The sequence below is a fragment of the Thunnus maccoyii genome, chromosome 21, assembly GCF_910596095.1.
Source record: "Thunnus maccoyii chromosome 21, fThuMac1.1, whole genome shotgun sequence".
Classification (NCBI taxonomy): Eukaryota; Metazoa; Chordata; class Actinopteri; order Scombriformes; family Scombridae; genus Thunnus; species Thunnus maccoyii.
The window spans coordinates 24,717,174-24,740,719 of NC_056553.1; the positions used below are offsets into that span (position 1 = coordinate 24,717,174).

At 41.9% G+C, this 23,546-nt stretch overlaps 1 protein-coding gene across 3 annotated transcripts in view; it reads right to left on the bottom strand.

Annotated features, from left to right (window-relative positions):
* Window positions 1-20,786, bottom strand: part of tgfbr1b (transforming growth factor, beta receptor 1 b) — a 78,634-nt gene extending 57,848 nt beyond the window's left edge. For all 3 annotated transcript variants that reach the window (XR_006093121.1, XM_042399315.1, XM_042399314.1), the window contains exon 1: window positions 20,655-20,786. Coding sequence is in view for 2 of the 3 variants with exons in the window: in XM_042399315.1 (XP_042255249.1) it covers window positions 20,655-20,718 (64 nt within the window). In the remaining variant the exon portion in view is untranslated. The remainder of the gene's footprint in view (window positions 1-20,654) is intronic.
* Between the last annotated feature and the right edge of the window lie 2,760 nt (window positions 20,787-23,546).

Here is a 23,546-nt window from a genome sequence, read left to right on the forward strand (position 1 = left end):
GAGTAGAACTGTGATCAAGCATCTTTAAGGGACTTTGAGTAAGTCCTTTGATGTTTATGGACAGCGAGCCCAGAGCATCTGAAGTGTCGTCCGGGACATGTCCAGCTGTTTTTATTTTACGTAGTTCTTGAGTGAATTAGGGAGTGTGAAAAATTGACCTCATGCAGCTTGACAGGAGCATGAAGATCAAAGACACTGCTCGGAGATGTATTGTAGAGTGCCACTAGTTCATCCACTGATGCAGAAGCTGGGCAGGTGATGTGCTGGAGGCCATCATGATGGCTGGGTCAATGCTTTTCCTGCTCTGAAAAGGCATGAAGCTCAGGTGTAGTAGGGGGTGACAGGAATGTCAAATCCATTGAGACTACCTTGTGGTCGGACACACCCAGATCATACACCCATAGCTTACTGATGGGGGCGGAGTCACTGATGACAAGGTCAAGTGTGTGCCCCCTGGCAGTTGTTTTGTGTAGTCTGTTAATGCTAGTCGGGTTAACAGCTCACAACATAGCAAGTTGAGGCAAAACACGTAATCTGCAGTTACAGCAATATGAAGGTGTATTAAAATATCAAAGATGATGATATTGCCTATTGTTTGACATCAAAACAGCGGTGGTTGAGTGGCTGGTGAACGGCCACTAACATAGCAAAGCAGTCTCTATGTGACCGTAACAATGAACATAAAAACACAGCTAACGTTAGCTGAGCATCACAAGACACTGTTCTCAGCCGTTCGCCAGTTAACCACCACTGTTTTGATGTCAAAGGATGGAGAATATCATCATCTTGGATATTTCATTACAGTTGTTTTGGTCCAACCTCCTGTTACTGCTGCTGCCTCCTCCATTGGTGTTTATGTTAAGAAGCTACAGCTGGCATTGTTTGATTCTCGATAGTATTGAAGCAATTCGGTTGGTGCCATACCCAGCCCTACAAGCAGTGAAGTTCACAGTCAACTGTCTATTTAGCAACCAGTATGCACCAACGCTGCCTGGTAACGCTGTACACCATCAGCACTGTGTTCTCACAATACAGCTCCACCTTTTCTGCTCCTCCAATAGCACACCGGCTAATTCAGTATAATGCAGGTCCGGGTTGGGTTGTTCCAAAACAAAGAGCTTTAAAAGTCTACTTTTTTCAAGTGTCTGACAAATGGGCCACAATTCAGACACAGTGCATTCTTGATTCACCTACTTGGCCCACATGATACCAGTCAAAACAAACCATGTCCTACAAATACAGGTCTTCTCTCTTTGAAAGCAGTGATTCATTTAAGCTTTCTACTGAGTGTCAGGGGGCATGGACAGAGAGTAAACTGTGATGAGATGAAGGGAGTTAGCATCATTTCACTATGAGTCCACTTTATAGTGTTACTAGTCTCAAACCCCTCTGTGTGAGGGTAATATCCTTTCAATAAAGCAAATAAGGTACGTTTTCAAGTAGCTACTTAGAAAAACACAAACCCCTGAGGAAGGTGAGGCATCTGTGCCAGTTTGGAACAAAGTCTTGTTTTCAAGCTCCACAAAAATAAAAACCCCAAGTTTGATATGAGGCACTCCGAATGAGAATCAAAACGTTCAGTGCTTTGCTTTCCCTGGGCTGTGCCGTCAGACATTTCAAATGCCCATCCTGAATTAAACATCGGTCCCAACTGAACTGTCACCCACCTCACATCACACCCTCACTTCATCCACAGCCAGGGTGCCTCTGAACCTGGCTAAACCTTTTAAAAAGGAGTACATCTCGCCTGAAGATGAAGCTGCTGCTAAGTAGGATTTTGCCAATAAAGACTAATGTCACAAACTGAGAGCTTTTTCACAATCAGGACACATGAGAAAGAGACACAGAAACATCAATAAAACATCTGTGAGACATATTCCCTCATCGTTTAGTAGTTAGTGCATAGTCGAAGGACTGCAGTGGGACACCAGGCACTGATAGTCTGTGTCCTATGTCAATCATTTGATAAGTATCTTTGATAAAAAGGTCCTAATGACAAAAACATAATGATGTCTTTAATAAAAGTGAGGTGAGAGTGCAGGGCCTCATCTGCCATGAATACTCTGCCCTCTGCCATCAACAATCTCATTCACCTAAAGAATTCTATTATCTGCTCTACAAGCAACACCTTGTTGAATCTGCAGTCACATGAACATATCACACCTCTCTCCTCACCCCAGACGTGCACTGAATTAATTTCTTTCATCTCTATGGCAACCACAATCTCTGCAAAAAGATTGGCTCTCCTGAATGGCATTGCGCCACTATTATTATTATTATTATTAATAATAAAAATTTCACTGTTTTTTTTTCAGTTTTGTTTCTACCATTCTACTCTTCCTTTGATAAGATCACAGAAATATTTGCAACACCGGCAGACAAATTACTTTTAAAATCAGTTATATTGACGTCCCAATAACTAAGTGCGACACATTACCAGAAGCCTGGAAACAGCATTTGTGCAGGACAGAAACACACACGTTCACCTGATTATCTTTAAACCAGCAGCACTTCTAGCCAGCATGATGTGGACTGACCCTACATTTGACCGCTTATGACGCCAATCATTTTCTCCTCCGTCTCAGCGATTGTGAGATTAACAACAAACAATACTGTAAAAACTACAAGGTATTCTACGTGGTAGATTCATATTTAAACGGCAAATGTAGTGAGTTGCCAGATGGTGTTAGAAGTGCAGCAGAGGTTTTACCATTTTTAACTTGACTAGATTATTCTGCTTTTTTTTTTTGTTCTTTGTGGTGACAACCCTGCATTATTAATGCAGCTGTGTCATTGACATTAATGAGGAAACTGTGTTTCTGACTGTTATTGTCATTCTGAACACAGCAATTGTCAAAAGGAGCCAACAGTGGTAACCAACACAGCCATGTGCAATTCATGTCTTTTTGACATGAGGTGGCATAGCTGCTAAGTACACATATAATTATTTTATTTTAATTGTATTTAAACAAATGTAGGCTTTTAAAATCTTAAATGTATGCACTTACCTTCCATTCAATGAGTCTACGCAGACAGACAGACACCTCATATATGTTTAACACAATGTTGTTAATGCTTAAAGTCAAACATTAATAGAGAAGAAAGAAGGAATGAAAATATACCAACACACACACACAAACACACACACACACACACACACAGGCCTAAGTGTTAGTGGCCACATGTTGCCCTGCCCCCACTCTGTCCCTTAGATCATTCTGAGTGTGTGTGTGTGTGAGTTGATTCCCCATTTTTCAGTGGGACCTTTCAGCTCCCAGAGTCATTTCCATAGGTCATGGCCCCACCCGCCCTATCCACCCCACCCCCCCACCCCCCATCCACCCAGCCAGCTCCATTATGGTCGGCCCTTTGTCCCTACCAGATGTGTTCTTTGTGTGTGTGTGTGTTGGACAAAGGGGCCCACTGCCCCGGACCCAGATGAACCTCCCCCCCTTGCACTAACACAGAGCAGACCAGAAAGGCTGCTATCTGCTTTGCTGAATTGTTTGTCCTTGCGGGTCGAAGCTGGAGCCAAAGCTTGGCGATGTGGTGTAAACCAGACTGCGGTTCACGCTATAACAGGGTCAGAAGAACAGATACAAGACACTGCCCTTGACACTGGGCAACACAACAGGAAACCTAGCAAAGAGAGTGCCTGAAAAGCTACTACAGCTGCAACCATTAGTCAAAGAATCCATGAGCTGATAGACAGAAAAATAATCAGTAACTATTCATGAATTGTTGAAGCAATTTTTTAAGTAAAAATGCCAAACATTCCCTATCTCCAGCTTGTCAACTGTCAGGATTCGGTGCTACTGGTAAAGAAAACAGGCAATTTGATGACATCACCTTGTGCTTTAGGAAAGTGTGACGGATATTTTTACTATTATTTGACATTTTATAGACAAAAATAATGAATCAATTAATTAAGAAAATAAGAGATTAATCGATAATGAAAATCATCAGTTGCAAGCCTAAAATCAACATGCCACACTTTTAGTCCATTCTGTATTAACTAGACAAGCAGGACGTGCACATGATCACCAGAGCCACTCTGATGATGAATCTGATAATAGTATGTCCTTCAATGTGCACTAATTCTCTGACCCATATAGGTATATGATACTAAATTGTGTGGTGAAACTGGTTGTAGCACACTTGGTGGTAGTTGTTTTTCTGTGTTATACTTGCTGAACATTTGAACATAAGTAGTATTTGCCAACAGCTGCGGCTTCTGCAACCATTCCTTCAGAAAACAATTACTAGTCCCATGCAACCTGCCTGTTTTATCCGTAGAGATGAAATAAGGCAGAGGCAGCTTTTTGTTCCAACCAGACAAAGAGGAAGGTATAGATGGCTATACAGATTGAGAATGGGAGGGGAGGCAGGCAGTACATCTGTCTGAGCCGCTGCTCTTATAAATATGCAGCAGTTTGATCTAAAGGTTAGACAGCTAGCACCCTGGCAGCTGCTCCAACCCAGACACACTGCAAGCCCACACACATATAAACACACACACACAGTCGTTTTTGACAAACAGAGTTCAAGGTAGAGCCCTTGATCGAGGAGTCCAACAAAATAATCATCATCTTCCAAATGTCCTTTGCCTCTTCACCGCTAACAGAGATGACTTTACTAAGCAGCGTTTCTCATCTAATAAGCCTGCCAGCCAGACAGAGCAAGGCAGGCTCTTGTTGTTGCAATGAAGCTCTGCTTCCATGCATGCCTGATCCACTTCGGCAGGAAAAAAGATATTCCGACTCATCGTTATGGTACCACAAAGAGAGAGGCTCCATTTATACCTCTGTACGGGCCACACGGACGGAGACAGATTAGTGTGGCATGTGCCGGGCTTTCATACGATCAAGATGCACTTTCTTTCTACCAGACCTTAGTGTGCTCAGTCATGTTATTTTCTCCCAATATCAATATATAACAGGGCAAACATATGTCAAATTACAGGTACACTGAAAGAATTCATATTGAATGTGGTGGACTGTGTTCTGTTATGGTTTCAATCAGACAAAACTCTTGGAATGTAATTAACAAAACTTTCAATAACACATTTGATTTAAAATGAGTTATTAATGGTTTATTCTTCCCTGCCTGCTTCTCCTTCTTACATTCAGCCTGTTTGTCAAGCAGTCATGTGGTGTTACATTTTGTGGGTTACACTGACGTCAAATGTGTGACTTCCCTTTTCAGTTTATGCCTACCGAGGCCTGGTGAAAGACGACGACCCTAAATGACTTTTAATTTCATTTTCACCCTTTTCTGTTGTGTGGTTTTAAAAGCACACTGTGATCGCAACAATATTTTGATGTGATTTATTTTGATCAGATTCTATTTCAACCCTGGTGGAAACACTAACCATACTGAGAACATTCTGGTTGATTAAGATAATGAATATATTTACACCAGTCCTCACAAATTCAACTGCACCTGAACTTTAACACACCAGTACTCCTCCGTCCTTGTAAACACTGTTGAACTGTCTGAGCTGGACAGTTCAACAGCAAAGCAGTCTCATATCAATGACTATGTCACACACACACATACACACACATACACACACAGAGACTGAAGCAGGGATAGTGGAAGAGGCGGGGGTGGAGAGCACCAGTGGAAGTTAATGGAGGCCAGGGAGGGGAGTGCTGTTAGAAGCAGCTGACTCACAGCTCAGACTGAACCGGCTGACTGTCTGATTGGCTGCTCCGGTGCCTGGCCCCCCGTCCTACGTCTTCAACACGCCTGCTTATTACAAGCTGCTCTGCTACACTTCCAGCTCTACATACAAACAACCCCCATGTGAACAGTTTCATAATGTGTCTGTTGTTCAATTTGACTTCCCTACAGTGTTTTACACCTTCAGTCGATGTGCTGGGACACAAAAACACACACAAATGGAGTAAATGCAGTTATGAAATAAGGATTTTGTGGGAACTGTGGGGGGGGGGGGATGTATGGACCTTCAGCTAGCATCATCGTAAAGACCTTCAAATGTGACCAAACAACAACTTGATTAACAAGTTGTGTCCACACATCCATTCATGTGTTGTGTTCAGTCTCAGCTTTGACAGATAAGACCACCTGTGCACTAGATCACTCTGCTTATTTGGTTTTCCTCGTGAAAATGACCAAAGTTTACCTGGATAATTGCCTCCATCTGTCTCACTTAATAAATTCCTCTGTCTCCAACACATACATACCTGTATTAAAATCCTGTCCAACAACACAGATCTTGTGAGATAAGATCTGTTTGCTCCAGGCAACCGTTTTATTACCTCCATTCATATCAACAGCCAACAGAAAACAAACCTCTCTGATCAGTCTGAAAATCTGACTGCTTGTCTAAAGACTGGAAGGACCAATCAGCATCAGGACAGGATGGAAAGACCTCCACGAATACACATCATGACCCAGCGTAGATAAAGGCAGACTGACCCAACACTGCAGCTCCTGTAGACTGGATTTATAATCAGATGCATTGTAGAAAGATCCATTTGAAAGTTTCTTGTTAGATGTTCAGAATACAAAGTGAGAACAGGACTGATTAAAGGTTGCAGAGCTTTGTTTTGCTTTGCTCTACCAGGCACTGTCAGCTTGTGGTTTCCCCTCTTGTCGAAGAAAACAGATGAAAAATAAAGGGAAACCACACATAACTGTGTTTCTAGACTGTAAAACCACTCAGAGAGCTCTCTTTCTCACAACTGCCTCCACTGCTGATTCGACATGGAACAGGTGATTGGAGGGAAAAAACAAGAGGAAGGAGGAAAACAGAGAACACAATTACATTCAGTGTGATAGCCTGGTGAAAACAAAAGAACTGCTCAGCGATCCATGTGAGGCCTAAACTCTACCTTATCTTTGAGGCTGGTGTATTGTAAGTGTATTGTAGGGGTGGGTCACCAAAAAAAAAAAAAAAAAAAAAAAGATTCACATAAGAATCTCAGGTTTTATCTCCTACAATTCTGAATCTCCAAAGAATCAGAATTGAAGTGAATCATAATACTCCCAAAGATTCACACCCCTGGTGTATTGGTGAGATACTTCACTGCAGCTTTGAGATTTTGGTTTTTATCTAGAGGATTTGGACTGAGCACCGTGAGAACACAGGCTCTAGTGGGAGATCTTGCTGTATACACTGTGCATGTGTCTGAATTTTTGTACGTACTGTTTGACTGCGGAAGACTTGGGAAGTTATTCAGACTCTTTTTCTTCTGTATCAGCTTTTTAAGACTTTGAATTTAATCCTTTTGGGTGCAAGGATGCAACCAAGGTTTCTGCAGACTTCCAGTTAATTTAAGACTTTTAATAAACATTTTTAATACAACAGGGACTACAATTTAATATCTGTTTCATGGTCGAAGTATGAAAGATGTTAATAAAAACTATTAGGGATAATAAGATGTAGAATTATTTACCAAGTGCAGTGTGAAATAAGTGTCTATTTGAATGAATTTCATATTTTTGCCATTACTTCCTGGTAGAATCTTACAATTACTCCCAATAATACAACTAATTATATAACTAATTATAACTAATTACTCATTAATCATGACCTGGATGTGGATAAGCGGCAGAAAAAGAACAGATGAATGGATGGATAGATTAACCAATTAAAAAATAACTAATCCATTGAAGCTCAGAGGTCTGGAAACTGAACTGGGGATTTTCCAGACAGGTTTAACTACAATCACACACAATAACTAACATTATCGACTATGGCAGGCTAGAGAAAATATTTCAGACCTTTGTGAATGAAATGTAAGACTTTCAGACCTGCAGATAGCCTGTGCACCCTTCCATTCATCTTGTACAGCTGTCACCCAGTCTTTCCCTGTCAGAACACTTTCTCTTTCTGAGAGAGCTGTGTTAGTCAGATTTCTCTCAATCCTCTGACCCAATTAAGAAAAAACATTGTTTCAGTGATCAGGATACTTCAGTGCATGTAAACGCACTGGCTCCCTCACTAGGAAATGTCACCTAGTGCAAACAGTGATGGAGACGCAGCAAAAACCACAGGTCTGACTTTTACAGAGATACAGACAGCAACTTCCTGTCTGCCACCAAAGATGTTAAAAACACTGAACTGAAATCACAAACACATGAAACTAAAACTAAATTTGTCATTGTGACAGAAAAATTTACTCCCTGCTTTAGTTAGCTAACACTAGTGTATTCACTTTCATCCACAGTAGACGTACTGTGTTTGGCTAGCATCCTTATGACAAATCCATATGGTTCCATGAATTCATTTCTTCATAACACATACAAGTCTGATGGATTTCATTTGGTGTATTTCACAGAAACATCAGACACTTACTGAAAACTTTTAAGCACCTCGCTGCCGGCTGCACTATGTTTTCATCATTTTCCATCAGCTGTACTTTGACAAAGACTTGGGATTTAAAAAGGTAAAGTTCACTACATTCATGTTAAATGTACACTTAACTTCCTGCATGGTTTCAAATTAAAAGCCTCCCAACGGAAGCCGCAGTCACACACAAAAATAGTGTTTCCTATTTTAAGATTTGAGTGCTGCTTTTTCCAAATTGGACATCTGTAATACCCCCCCCAAAAAAAGTTGAATCATTTTCTCATTTAAAGTTATTTTTTTTTGTTTGTTTGAATTATTTAATCGTATTTTACATTTCTCTGTGAAGCACTTTGGTCAAAATCTGTGTTTTTATATGTACTCTATAAATGAATTTCACCTGAACTTCACTTACTACAAATATTGATCCTGATGTCATCATAGCAAAATAAAAATCATACATTCAAAAAAAAGCTACACTATTATTAACAGAATCAATTTCACCACACCTCCTCTGAGAGAGATCAATTAGACAAACGTTCTAACAGTGTCTTTTGTCCTCTGCATAATCTCCTTCACACTGAACTGAATGACAGTGTGACTAACACTAGCTAGTTGGAAACACAGAGTGAAACATTTTTAATTTGATAGGCCTGAGCTTAGTCTCTGTAGTTAATTTGACTAGCTATCCTGCAAACTGATTAGTGCTAATTAACCTAATTTGAATGTTGAACACAAGTTATACTGGTTTGTCATACAAATGTGCTTATCTTGTGTTTCACTTTAGCTCCTCTGCGCAAGTTCTTAGCTCCTAGCTAGCATCTCCTACAAATAATCTTTTCCCTCGTCCACAATATAAATCGCCACCTTTAACACTGAAAATGGCTTGTTGCTGCTGAAATCCTTCATGATAAGGACCAGGAAGTGGGTGATACCCAACCATATTTGTAATGTGTGTGTGGGGAACAGTCAGGGCATTACCAGCCAGAAACTAAGGGGGCGCAACCGAGCGCCCCCCTCCCCACACACACACACACACACACACACACAGACACTGACTGGTAAACATGTGTAATGGGCCAATGCTAAAAACCACACAGGCACCTTCAGAATCCCTCCTGGTCTCATTTATAAAGAGTTTCCCTTATAGATCTGATTTTTTGTCCCCACTCAGCAAGAGGTCTCTATGATGTGACTGTATAAACAGACTGTTGTCCCCACAATGTGATGATTACCAGAACGAACACACACACATACACACACAGAGACTGAAGCAGGGATAGTGGAAGAGGCGGGGGTGGAGAGCACCAGTGGAAGTTAATGGAGGCCAGGGAGGGGAGTGCTGTTAGAAGCAGCTGACTCACAGCTCAGACTGAACCGGCTGACTGTCTGATTGGCTGCTCCGGTGCCTGGCCCCCCGTCCTACGTCTTCAACACGCCTGCTTATTACAAGCTGCTCTGCTACACTTCCAGCTCTACATACAAACAACCCCCATGTGAACAGTTTCATAATGTGTCTGTTGTTCAATTTGACTTCCCTACAGTGTTTTACACCTTCAGTCGATGTGCTGGGACACAAAAACACAAACACATGGAGTAAATGCAGTTATGAAATAAGGATTTTGTGGGAACTGTGGGGGGGGGGGGATGTATGGACCTTCAGCTAGCACCATCGTAAAGACCTTCAAATGTGACCAAACAACAACTTGATTAACAAGTTGTGTCCACAGATCCATTCATGTGTTGTGTTCAGTCTCAGCTTTGACAGATAAGACCACCTGTGCACTAGATCCTTATTTGGTTTTCCTCGTGAAAATGACCAAAGTTTACCTGGATAATTGCCTCCATCTGTCTCACTTAATAAATTCCTCTGTCTCCAACACATACATACCTGTATTAAAATCCTGTCCAACAACACAGATCTTGTGAGATAAGATCTGTTTGCTCCAGGCAACCGTTTTATTACCTCCATTCATATCAACAGCCAACAGAAAACAAACCTCTCTGATCAGTCTGAAAATCTGACTGCTTGTCTAAAGACTGGAAGGACCAATCAGCATCAGGACAGGATGGAAAGACCTCCACGAATACACATCATGACCCAGCGTAGATAAAGGCAGACTGACCCAACACTGCAGCTCCTGTAGTCTGGATTTATAATCAGATGCATTGTAGAAAGATCCATTTGAAAGTTTCTTGTTCAGAATACAAAGTGAGAACAGGGCTGATTAAAGGTTGCAGAGCTTTGTTTTGCTTTGCTCTACCAGGCACTGTCAGCTTGTGGTTTCCCCTCTTGTCGAAGAAAACAGATGAAAAATAAAGGGAAACCACACATAACTGTGTTTCTAGACTGTAAAACCACTCAGAGAGCTCTCTTTCTCACAACTGCCTCCACTGTTGATTCGACATGGAACAGGTGATTGGAGGGAAAAAACAAGAGGAAGGAGGAAAACAGAGAACACAATTACATTCAGTGTGATAGCCTGGTGAAAACAAAAGAACTGCTCAGCGATCCATGTGAGGCCTAAACTCTACCTTATCTTTGAGGCTGGTGTATTGTAAGTGTATCGATTGCCATAAGAACCTTGATTCTTATCTCTTCCTATCTGAGATTCTGAATCAATTCACAAATGTCAAAAATTGATTTTCTAAATGTTAGTTAATATCTTGATGTTGATGGAACGAAAAAGGCAGAACTCAGCTGCGAGGGCAGTGCAGCAGAAAAAGAACGGATGACTGGATGGATAGATTAACCAATTATGAAATAACTAATGCATTTAAGCTCAGAGGACTGGAACAACTGAACTGGGGATTTTCCAGCCAAGTTTAGCTAAAATTACCCCTAAAAACTAACATCGCTGCCTATGGCAAGATAGAAAAGTCTTTTGTCGATGAAAGTGTGAAGCTTTTGATGAGAGAGGTCCTATCAGAGACTATGTAGAGACTGGTACATCGGAGCTTTTGCAGAAACACACACAGCAACTTCCTGTCTGCCACCAAAGATGTTAAAACCGCAGAAACTGAACTGATGTGGCAAAAACACATCACACTAAAACTGTCAGATCACTGACGTCTTCCTCACACTGGTACATAAACAAAAATAATACAGGAAGAGGCCAGGCGCTAGACTGTCCTATCAGAGACTCACTGCAGGATGTGCTGAGTGACGTCAACTGAGTAATGTTCAAGTCCGGCTCTGACAACGATAGTTTGGTGGCGTGATGCTGCTCGCGGTTCAGGACTTGCTGTCAAGAGATGTGGAGGGACACAAGGCAGCTTCTTAAGGCCAGTTTAGATCAATGGTTGGCATGAGACTGGTCGCAACTTTCTAAAAGAATCCCAGGATGTCTGATCGTAAACCTTCTAAAACTGGTCCGTTAACATCAGAGCAATGTTCACAGACACAAATGAGCATTTCCACAGCAACGACACACTGGCATATCCCACTACTTCTGTTTATACGCTGTATTAAGTAGGGCTGTGTGATATGACAATATATGTCATGTGACGATAGAAAAATGTCCGTTGTTTAATATTATGGTCTATTGTTTATTTCGTTGTGTCGCAAATCACATTTCGTCATTTGTCCGTCTTTTGTGCAGGTTACATTAATCAATTACTCTTTTGGCTTTTTACTCGCGAAGCTTTCATTGCACTTACAGTAACGTAAGGAATCTAACTGTTGTCAACGTTCCAACTCTCCACCGCTGTCTGTCTCTAATCTGCTGCACTGCACGCACACACACACACACACACACACACACACACACACACACACACACACACACACACACACACAGAGGGCTCAGCCCCACCTGCGCTGAGAGAGAGCAGAGAAGAGGAGAAAAGCAGCGAGACAGCGACCATAAATGATAGAAAAACGCAATAGAGACTATGTTTATTTATGTTATGAATTTACAGAAAATGTGTTATATTGGGATATGTAGTTATCGGGATAGGAGATTTTGGTCATATCACACAGCCCTAGTATTAAGTGGATTAGCTGGATTTCTGTTTGTCTTTGATAGCCTACAAGCTACGTTACTATCTACGAACAGATGAAACGTTACCATGTTGGTTGGCTTAACTCACAACATTAGCTTAACGTAAATTATTCTGCCACAGCTCAAATTGCCATGAACTGGAATGAGATAAAACCATGAAACTTGGCCCAATAACTGGAAATGATAAGCAAAAGCTTCCCAAGAAATATGAGTTGGCGCTGTAACTAAGGCTGAAAAACGCAATTTTGGAAAGACCACGCCCCTCACACTGTGAGTCAGACTGACTTGAAATTTCACACACAAGTCCACCTCAGTGTGTTCTACAAAACAGCCTACTACACCAGAAAAGTCTGCCATGATGGATTTTTTGCCAATTTGCATAAACTGAAAAACAGTAATGTTAGATATACTTTTTGAATTTTGGTTTTATCGAAACCAAATTTGGGGTACAGCCTTGGGGGACTGAGATACACAATTATACTATAAATGAGCAAGATCGGCCAAAAAATATGGCCACCATCAACCAAAATATCTTCACAAAGGGTGGGCCTTAGCAGGAAATGAACCATAACTCATTAACCATTTGTCCAGTCATCATAGATGTTGGTACATAACTTCAGTCTGTGATTGGGAATAGGTCTACCAAAACATTTTGAGTCTGACCCACAGGAGGCACTACAAATGCCACAAACGTGTATCTGACAACCTGGTGGACAGAATTTCACCATAATTGGTGTGCATGCTCTGGGGGCAAGTATTAACCAAAATCTGAAGTGTCATACCGATTGGTGCAAGTGGGCGTGGCCTAACACTTATTTGCTCATAACTCAAGATGCCTTTGCAACCCTGATTAAACTCACTAGAGACATCCTGCCCATATCTCCTGATCATACACACCGAGTTTCATTCACATCCGATGAGGGGGAGGGACAAATGACAGAACTTCGAGGGCACGGTTATTGAAAGGCTGTATGCACTGTAATGATGAAACAAGTATGTGCTTGGTCTCATCCCTTCCAACAGAATGAAACTAGCTGAAGTGCTCTGCTTTGTCGAACCTGAAACCTGCTCGTTGCTGCTTTAATTTTGGCTGATGGAGCTGCTTCCTTCTGTTCCTTCAAAAAAGGTTTGAACCTGCAAATTGCTGAATTTTGAATCATAACTGCTTAATGGTAATATAGTGTTGTCCGGCTTGGTGGAGGATGTTTGGCTGGGGGTCCTCATGTTTCACATGCAGGCTCTGTTCTGTGATGCAAAGCCAAATAGAGAAGAAACACTCCAAAAAGACATTTCTTGCTGCTGCCTCATCTCTGTGTTTCATTCAAAACACCTCATTCTGACACAAATAAAACAATACATCACCTCACTGAGGAGGAGAAAGGGGAGGGGAGGGGGGGGGGCGCTCTTTTACTTTGGGGTAATGGAGCATTTAATACACACAGCAAAGATGGTATATACTAGTTTCTTTGTGGAAAGAAATACAGCTCATCTCTGCTTTTAAAATAGCCAGGACTTCTTCAAACTACTGAAAGTAAGTGTAGACATTTGTAAGTGAAGTAAAAAGAACAACCAATCTACAGAGATTAACTACTAATACTTGGATCTGCAAGTCATTCTGATTCCTACATGAACAAGCATAACTCTCGCCTCTCACAAACATACAATCAGCAGTAGAGCTTGTGATCCCCCGGCCTCCCCATGAAGGAGAGCAGGGTGGGGGGCCATTCATTAACGCATTGGTGCCTTTGAATCAGATGGCCGCTGGCACCGCTACAACCTCTCAAATTAGTTGTGGTTCCTTGGGCCGGGACAACGGGCGTCCAGGGTCACCCGCATGCCTGGCATTCCTCCACTTGCTAGTACTGACAGCGGCAGCACACAGCACCCAGAAAAACAATGCTACACAAGCATTTCATAGAAACACACAACAGACACAAAAAAACGGCCCCCAGCAGCTGGGGAGGGAGGGAGGGGGGGGGAAGAACATGGTAGAGATGAAAGTATGCGCTAAAACTCTCTGCATTCTCAGTGGAATTTTTACAGTATCAGTATCAAGATAAAAACACCATAATGGATCTATTGAACCCTACAAAAAAGGGAAGCAGAGCTGCTAATGTGGTTATGATGAAAAATCTCATGAATTCTGCCTTAATGAAAAATACTTCCTGGTTTGTTGCAGATTTTCTTAAGGGGTGAACACTCAACTACACTTTGCTACAGACCACTTTTATTACAGAATATGCAACAATTTATTGCAATCTCAGTGTTCAGTAATATCCCTGGAGCATTCAATTTTCAATTCAATTCCACTTGCATTCATTCCAGTTTCCAAGCCGTGACCCCGGCTGCTATGAAATAATATATCATTCGAAAAGGTGTACTTGAAAACAGGGCTTTGTGTCTGTAACCTTAGTTTTGTAAACTTGGAACATTTATGTTTGAAAGTTTAAAGTCTGTGATGCAAGCTTGCACATACATACTTGCAGGCTGGCCTGCAAACTTAAGTGCAAGCTTGTGCATTCAGTTACAGGCCTGCAAGCCTGCAGTCATGACTTGTGAGAAAACCAAAAACACTCAGCTGGGATTGTGTGGGCACTACGTTTCACTGTAAATGCTCTTTTATTTCTGTAATGAGTGATCTTTAATGGGTTTGTTGCCGCACTCTCAGCTAGTAAGCTAATGCTAACACCATGCTAACATTACATTGCCAATATAATCTTTATTCGTTCTGGGGTTTATCTGAATACCATTAGGCTAATACAGTAGATTTTGAATAGGTCGTTTTACCTGTTGCGTGTGGCCCAGTGGGATCTTCTAGCTAGCAGCTGGATAACTGTTGACTGTCTTATGATCAGTAGGTGATTTGAGGAAGGATGCTATCCCCCTTGTTAGCAAAATGACCAAAATGCATCCCCCTCGTTAACCTGCCCACCCCCTCTCCAGATAACTGGATAAAATGGAATTGTAGAATTAGAAATGTCATAATTATAGTTAAAGCATACTGCAACAATGTCCTCTGGGAGGTGTACAATGGGTGTGTATGTTGGTTGGTCGTGTGGGAGCAGGGGGGTTGCTCCCATTGGGCCATTCCCCCGGTTGAAAATGAACAAATCACCAACTGCCTGAACAGCCTGACCAATTGGATTCTGCTCGGCTCCAACAAAGCTGACTGGTCAGAAGTTGAAGGTCCCGTCCCCTCCTTCATACAAAGTTCAATGTACAGAACTGCAACACATGAAACATGCAGTAAACATGTCAAATGTCTTTGTGTATGCACACACACTCCCGCGTGAGTGTTTTTGTCTCACAGGTCATGAATACAGGCTTGCAGGCCTGTAACTGAATGCACAGAATTGCAAAACAGAGTTTGCAGGCTGCAGACACTGAAATGTTCAGCCTTGAAGTATGTATATGCACGCTTGCATCACAGTTATAAACAGAAATGTAAAAGTTTACAAAACTAAGGTTACAGATACTAAACCCTGTTTTCAAGTAAACCTTTTTGAATGAAATAATATTCCATAAGTTGCTTACTTCAGACTAATTCTAACCCTGTTTGGAGTAAGTTCTATTACATCCTGCAGAATATCCTCTATACAAGATTGTACCATACCATTTCATCGCACTGCATTTGGGCAGTCAGCTTTCTGTGTGAAAGCCACAACTCAGTGGAAAGCCCTACCTGATGATATGAAGAACTGTAGTTCTATCAATACATTCAAGACCAGACTGAAACACGTACTAAAGACCACTGAGTCACACAGCTGAGTTTCGTTTACATTATTTCTAATTGACATTGTGGGTGTATGTGCTGTGCTGTGTGTAGCTTTGTATTTTGTATGGTGTGTTTTTTGGGGTTTTTTTGCTTTTTACTGTTTGTTATTGTGCTGTTGTATGTTTTTTTTTCTCAGGGACTACAGATGCAGATTAGCTTCAAGCTAACTCTGGTGCAGTGCATCTTTAATGTTTCAAACTGCACACTGTCCCAGTCAATAAATAAATAAATAAATAAACAAATCAGTACAGGGCTCCAGACTGTGACCAAAATGGTCACACATGTGATCATTTTGTGAGCGAGTGTGTCAGTTAAAATTTCAGGCGGTCACATTTGTGCATGATGATCATTAGGCTGTTTTGGAAATACCAAGCCTTAAATCGCTGTCAATCTTCAGGGTTTTTTCCCTGCCTATCTAACTCAAAGACAAGCTGCCTTTGTATTACTGGCTATAGCCTTTGTTGAAAATTCCTGCATGTGATGTTGACAGAACCAAAAAGGCAGAAGTCAACTGTGAGGGCAGTGCAACACCCGGACAGTTTACAGCATCCACACGCTAGAGTTACCTTGTAATTCATCTTCAAATTATTAATTTAATGACCAAATAATTACCATGAAGTATATTGTGAATACTTTCTATATCGTCACTAAGAGACTAACGTTAACGGAGCAGAGCAGCAATCAGTAGTAACAAACTAGACCAGCTGACCAACACACACTGCAGCATTAAACAACCTAAACCAACTCTGACGTAAAGAAAATAAGTCGGTGCTCAGTCTGTTTCACTTCAACAACCCTGCACCCGCTCAGCATCTTAAACAGTGATGTCTTTCCCTGAGCTAACGGAGCAGCAGAGAGGCTGCTCTCCACTGCTGGAGACATGACGTTAATAACACAGCGGAGCACTCCAGCTCCCCCTCACTTTGTTATTCTCATACAGCCAGTAGACTGTAAGGTGGGAAAAGGCTGGTGTGTGGTTCCACACACACACACACACACAACACACAATGAGTACATTTACCTGCACAGTAGTATCCCAGTTTGATGTATAATGTTTACAGGGAACATGAGACAGCTGGTTTTTCATTGTCTGATCATAACAGTATCTTTAATTCCTGAACATTTCTGTACCGACTGAATTACCTCAACAGTTGAGGATGAACGCAGTTTAGACTCTGGCTGTCTGACCGGCTGCTATTAGAAAACAAAAGTGAGAACACAGTTTATGGTCCACATCCCCAAATTTTTACTGGGCCTTTATTTCAGCGTGTTGATCATCATTGCAGAATTTACCAGTATATTTTTGGTTTTACTGATTAACTAACTGGAGTTGACAACACACCTCAACACACAGAAAAGACAGCTCAGAAATTTGGATGATGTGTTTTACATGCCACAGTATCCTGGATTCTGTGGGAGCACCCTTGCTAGCATATCCATGTTTCTCAAAAAATGGGGTACCATATCCAGGTTTTTGAAACCAGGATATGGTATTTACACCAAACCCACATAACAGAGATACTCCAAAAACAAGCAGTCACTGGAATACTAGTGACCATGTGAACACACTCTGTGAATAAAAAGAAGCTGCCCACAGCTGAAACATAGTGAAAACAGGTAAGACAGCCACAGTGATATTGCTCAAATCAAGCAAAATAAAACTGTACTACGTGTGACTAAAATCCTTGAAAAATATTGTATTTGATTTTAGTGAAGCAATCACATTCGAAAATGAGAAAAAGTATTGTAATGACGCAGTTTGCCTAATGTCTGTCAGCACACACCTTGTGCCATTTCCTGTTCATTTCTTGCATTCAAACTGCCAAAACATTGTAACATCCTCCTTAGTACACAGAGTATTCTTTGCATTATTAGTACATTGTATGAAAGTGGGACACACTGTGGTATAAATCCCAAGATATTTCAGGAATTTCATGACCAGTAGCAACCATGGAGCAAGAAGAGCTGAGATAACATCCAAAGCTGATCTGCTACATCCTCAGATGTCAGAGACAGACAGGATTGATTTGGAATCTCCCTTGACAGTGCCTTGCATTTGACTCAGAGTGCTGACACAACACTCTATACCAACCTCTCCAGCTAAACGCAGCCCATTTACTTACTATGCCTAAAAGGGGGCTGGGGGGGAGAAGCACAAGGCTTGGAGCAGACAAATGAAACTGAAGGGCGGGAGCGCTGAGGGAGGGAGAGGGAGAAGCGAGTGACAGAGCACGAGGACAGAGCCTATTAGGCGGGAGGATGACTGAGGCTGGTAGAATGAGGAGAGCGATAGTGACACCACCTAATTTAGCCCGCTGCCAGCGTTCAGATGTGTGTGGATGTTTTTTGTGTGCGAGTGAGTGCAATCCTGTATGCTTCTGTGAACCGCAGGGGTGTGGTGCTGGACGCTAAACAGCAACATGCCACATGAAGGTGTCTGTAAAGGTGCTCTATTATTACATTCGCATCTGTACTTTTGTGGATGTATATCAAATGTAATAAAACAACCTGGAAATTCATGTCACTCGCACTGAAATGTGCATTGGAGGACTAATCTTTTTTTTTTTGCCCTAATCTGCTCATCAGATTATCTGCATCAAAAATATTCGATTCTTTTCTGATGTAAATGATGCAGCTTCTCCGGCCGTGGACCCACGCCATGACAATCCTATTGCCGGACAAAGAAAGTGGAATTCCCTTCCCTCCTGTGTGTCCCTGAGCCAACATATCAATTTAATAAGCAGCCTGCATCTGAGGCAGCAATGGGGTATATGAGGACATGACCGTGCTTTTGGCATTGGGAGGTTCTGATGAGATCTTTATGTATGCTATTTGAAAAGCATGCTCCTCCACTCATGATGAGGCTCTCTCTCTCTCTCTCTCACTCTCCACACAAAGGAATGTCACACAAAGGAAACGCGTGAGTGTGCCACTCAATAGGAAACAACACACTATCTGCTGTGTGTTCCTATTAGAAAGGCCTTCTCCTTTTGCTATCACATGCTGGCTACCGAAACAAAGAAAAAAAAAGGACCACACTTCCGTTGCAAAATTGAAATAGAAATCACAGCATAATGAGAGGCAGTGTGTAACACACGGTAACAGCAGCGGTGGCTGTGTATCAGTGTCATTCTCTAATGAGGGGCTGTAAATGCCGAATCCAATTCACAAATCTGGCAGGTTAATTCGATAGTGCTTATCGGGAACCATAAACAGCCCATTACACACCATTTGAGGACACGTCTTTGTGAGACTCCAGTCCATTCGGCATGAATGAAAGACTGCAAGTCGGTCTTCCTTCAACATTTCAACCGCAGCCTTCATCCGCTGAAATTATGGCAGCAAAATTCAAACATCGAGCGTATTTATGAAATAACGTGCTGCTGAGGAATTTGTACGCCGAGCTCAACGAATCGTTAAAGCCTTCAACAGTGCAAAACATCATTAAATTGGTACATTTTTGAACGGAGTTTGGCGTCCCCGGATACGATGTATACTGTTAAACTGGAAGGATGAAGTGAAGTAGCCTACTGAAGAGATTGTTTCTCATCATTTGACAGCAAGCTGTTAAACCGTGGTGTCTGCGGGGCAAAAATCCATCTGTGCTGCTTATCTAAACTAGTAAGACCAATGTCACCACCTACCACAAGAAACACTGTCATTTCTCAAACCGTTACTTAAGTACAGCTAGACAGGAAAACGAAAAAATGTCGAAACTGTTGTGGTTTAACACCAGCAGCTAACGTGAGTATGCAAAGTAGATATGTCACGTTAACGTTATCTGTCAGACAATAGCAAGTTAAACTTCAAGGCAACACTTAAAACAGTTTATTACCCAATTAGACAAGAAGGCAGAGAGGACAGAAACTAAATGTTGCTACCAGGAGGGACAAAAAAGCTCGATAAGAAGTCAGGAATTTATGTTCAAACATCTACCAAAAACACTAAGCAAGAACGAGACTGTCATATCACCTGGAATGAGAGAATAGTTACCAAGTTAAAAACATAGGCTAAGGCGAGACAATGTTGCACCGAGAGATAACTGAAAACTGGAAGAAGACACTCAGCCCTGAGGCAACATAAAGTTCAACTATGTGCTCCAAAAAAAACCTGCGAGGGGACATGCTCCAACCACAGAGTCAATGAACAACCAGGGCTTGACAAAAAGCAAACATCCACTCACAGTGATGCTGCCAACTTTGTATTTGCGAAAAACTGAGGACTGATCCTCCGGACGGACTCTTTGTGCTCTTTGTTGGCGAAGCAGAAATCCAAAAACTGTTGCCAAAACCTGGCCGAGGAGAGGCCAGCTTTGATCCTAATGTGACTTTTACCTCCCTGCTTCTTTTTTCCCCTCAGACAATAAACATTCCTCAGACAGGCAACAGCAGGCTGGCCGCCGACCCTGCGCCATCTTAGTTACACACACTCTGCTTCTTCGGGCTTCTTGAACAAAGAGCTTTTCTAGCGGAACCAGCCGGACCCATAAGTGTAACTTTCGAGAAACACGCAAGAAACACAAACCACAACTCCACGTTGCCTATTAAAGGGAACTTACCGGTGTTTTCTTGTATCCTTGTCCCGAACAGGAGGACGAGCAGAAAGCATGGTATTGCATCCATCGTGGCTACGGACCAGACTGGCAGCCGACTGCTAACTTCTCCCTGCGCTGAGGAAGGTAGGCGCTGATTGGCTGATAGAGCTGCAAGTCCCGCCTAGCCAGTGCGAGCTCGGAGGAAGAGCGAAGCTGATTGGCAGAGATACCTGCCACACCCCGCCCCACTGGAGCCACTCTACCACTGCTGTAAACAAACACTGTTGCTATTCACTATAATGACAAAGTATTAATTTATCTTACTTTCCCAATTTCCATAATCAGTTTTTTTTATGAATAACACGTTCTAGAATGACCTTTTAATAACCACCTTTATACCAAAACTAATAATAAAAAACAACCTTTTCATAAAATTTTCATATTTTTTGCTATTTGTCTGCTATAAATTTATCATAGAGATTTACTACATTTCACCCTTAATGTAGGAAAACTTCAGCATAGCCAAAGGCTAAATGCACTTGGTATGATTTCCTCAAACAGCTCTTATACAGACTAACTTTAAATAGAATTTCTCCACAGAAAAGTACATCTTTGAGGAAAAATTAGCTCAGACAGAGGGGAAGGTGACACTCGTGATTTTGTCAAAGAGAAAGAATATGTCACAGTGGCTCTGACTGAGGCAACATATCATAATAATAACATCAGCAAATAGAGATGACATTTTTCCTACTCCCGAGATAAGATATCTTCAATGACATGCTGTGGCTAGAACTGTGTGCATCGCCCATATGTTAGTCTTTCACACACAAACACACACACACACACACACACACACACACACACACACACATACACACACATACACACAAAAAGACAGATGCCCTACACAATCACAGCAACTTACACACACACACACACACACACAAACACGCCCCTCTTACATTGTTCTAAAGCCTATAACCCTTTGTCTCATTCACAATTACTCCATCTCTTGAGAGGACACACACACACACACACTCACACACACACACACACACACACACACACACACACATACTTGACCTGGCCTCTGCCCCCCCTCCACCACCAATCCCATCGCACACACTCACTCACACACACCCTCCCTAGTCCCTGGAGAGTGTGACAGAGATTGATGATGGCCTATTATTTGATGTCCAACTGAGCCCTGCACAGCCTCACATGCACACGCATACACGCACACACACACACACATACTCACACACACACACACACACACACACAGGCTGGTACACTCTCATGCATATTTATTGTAGTTGTCCCTAAAAGATGGAGAACAAAAATTATACGAAACTAATCAAATGAATGGAACAACATCAACTGTAGATAGATGGATCATGTGATGTATATTGTCCAAATATGTAGGATCCTATTTAAAATCCCAAATATTATATTCACGTGAACAGATGTTATTAAATGGAGAAGGACCTCTGACACCCCATCCTCCTGACGTGCACTCTCACACACACACACATACACACACACACACACACACACAAAGACACCGCCTGCTCTTAGCAGTAATCAAATGCTGTTCATATTTCTGTGCTTGTACCTGTGTCATTTGCATTTACAATTTTGGCATTTAGCAGACGCATTCATCCAGAATGACTTGCAGTGTGTGGGGCAGTATAAAAAAGATTTTTAATCACAAAATTACAGGCAACCAATAGTAAGCGGTGCAAAGGTCAGTGAGGATGTTCCTTTGAGTGCAGAATGATGTTGCAAAAATATAGGCACAAGCAAAGAAGAAAAGGGTAGTTGTTTTTTTTTTTTCAGAACAAAATCAATATTTGGGGATTCAGTGGGGGAGGTAAATACGCCCTAAGTAAATAAATCTTCACCCACTCCTTGGTTCTGTCTGGAGTGGGAAGGTCAAAGGTCTCTTCATCATTGAGGAGGACAGGAGAGAGCACAGATGACTAAAGCTCTGTAGAGTTTCCATTTCAAGTGTAATCCTGCTCCCTGCTCTGCAAGTGTTCTCTTATGTGACATATGGAGCTGGTGTGTCACAGAGGATGAAGACTAGTTAAACGAGTAATGATACAGGGCTTAAGGAGAACAGGGAGGACATGCAGAGAGGAGGCAAGCAGCAACCACCAAAACTGAATGCTGAAGTGAATGTTGGTGCCTTCAGCTGCAGTTTCTCTATAGGCCACTGGTTGCTGGCTACAAGAAAAGCTCCATTCATCCGTCTGTCCAATACTTTGATTCACTATAAGATAAATGTCTTTGCTGTAAATCCTGCACTGATTGCCATGAAATGTGCTGTGGATATTCATGATCCCCAGAGGATTCCAATATTTTTGTAAAATAATGTACACAAGAGATGAACACAAACCATTGTTCTATTCCTCACAGAGGATGAACCCTTTTCATTTTGGATTTTAATGTCACCCAGAGGGCAAAATGTCCTGCACACAATATGCCTTATAATATAATAGGTCCACCATGACCTTTGCTGAGCTCATTCATGCTTCTCAGAGGATAACCCTTTTGATTTTAATGACGTCATGGCCTTCCCTCAGGGACATGTTAGATTTTTAGCCCCAGAATTGGTAACACTATAAAGTATGGAGGCTCTATGGGGAAGCAAAAAATATTTTACAATAAGGTTCAGGAGCGATAGTCCGCTGTGTGCACCATTATACTATGTAATAGTCTCACATCTGGTATGAATTCATGCAGTAGTATGGCTTTAGTGATGGTAATGTCGGTCACTGGGGTTGTCCACCACTTTGGTACACGCTGAAATATCTCAACAACTATTAGATTTCCATGAAATTTGGTAAAGACATCCATGGTTTCCAGAGACACACAACTTCCCCTCCCGTGCCACCAGCAAGTAAAAGTTTG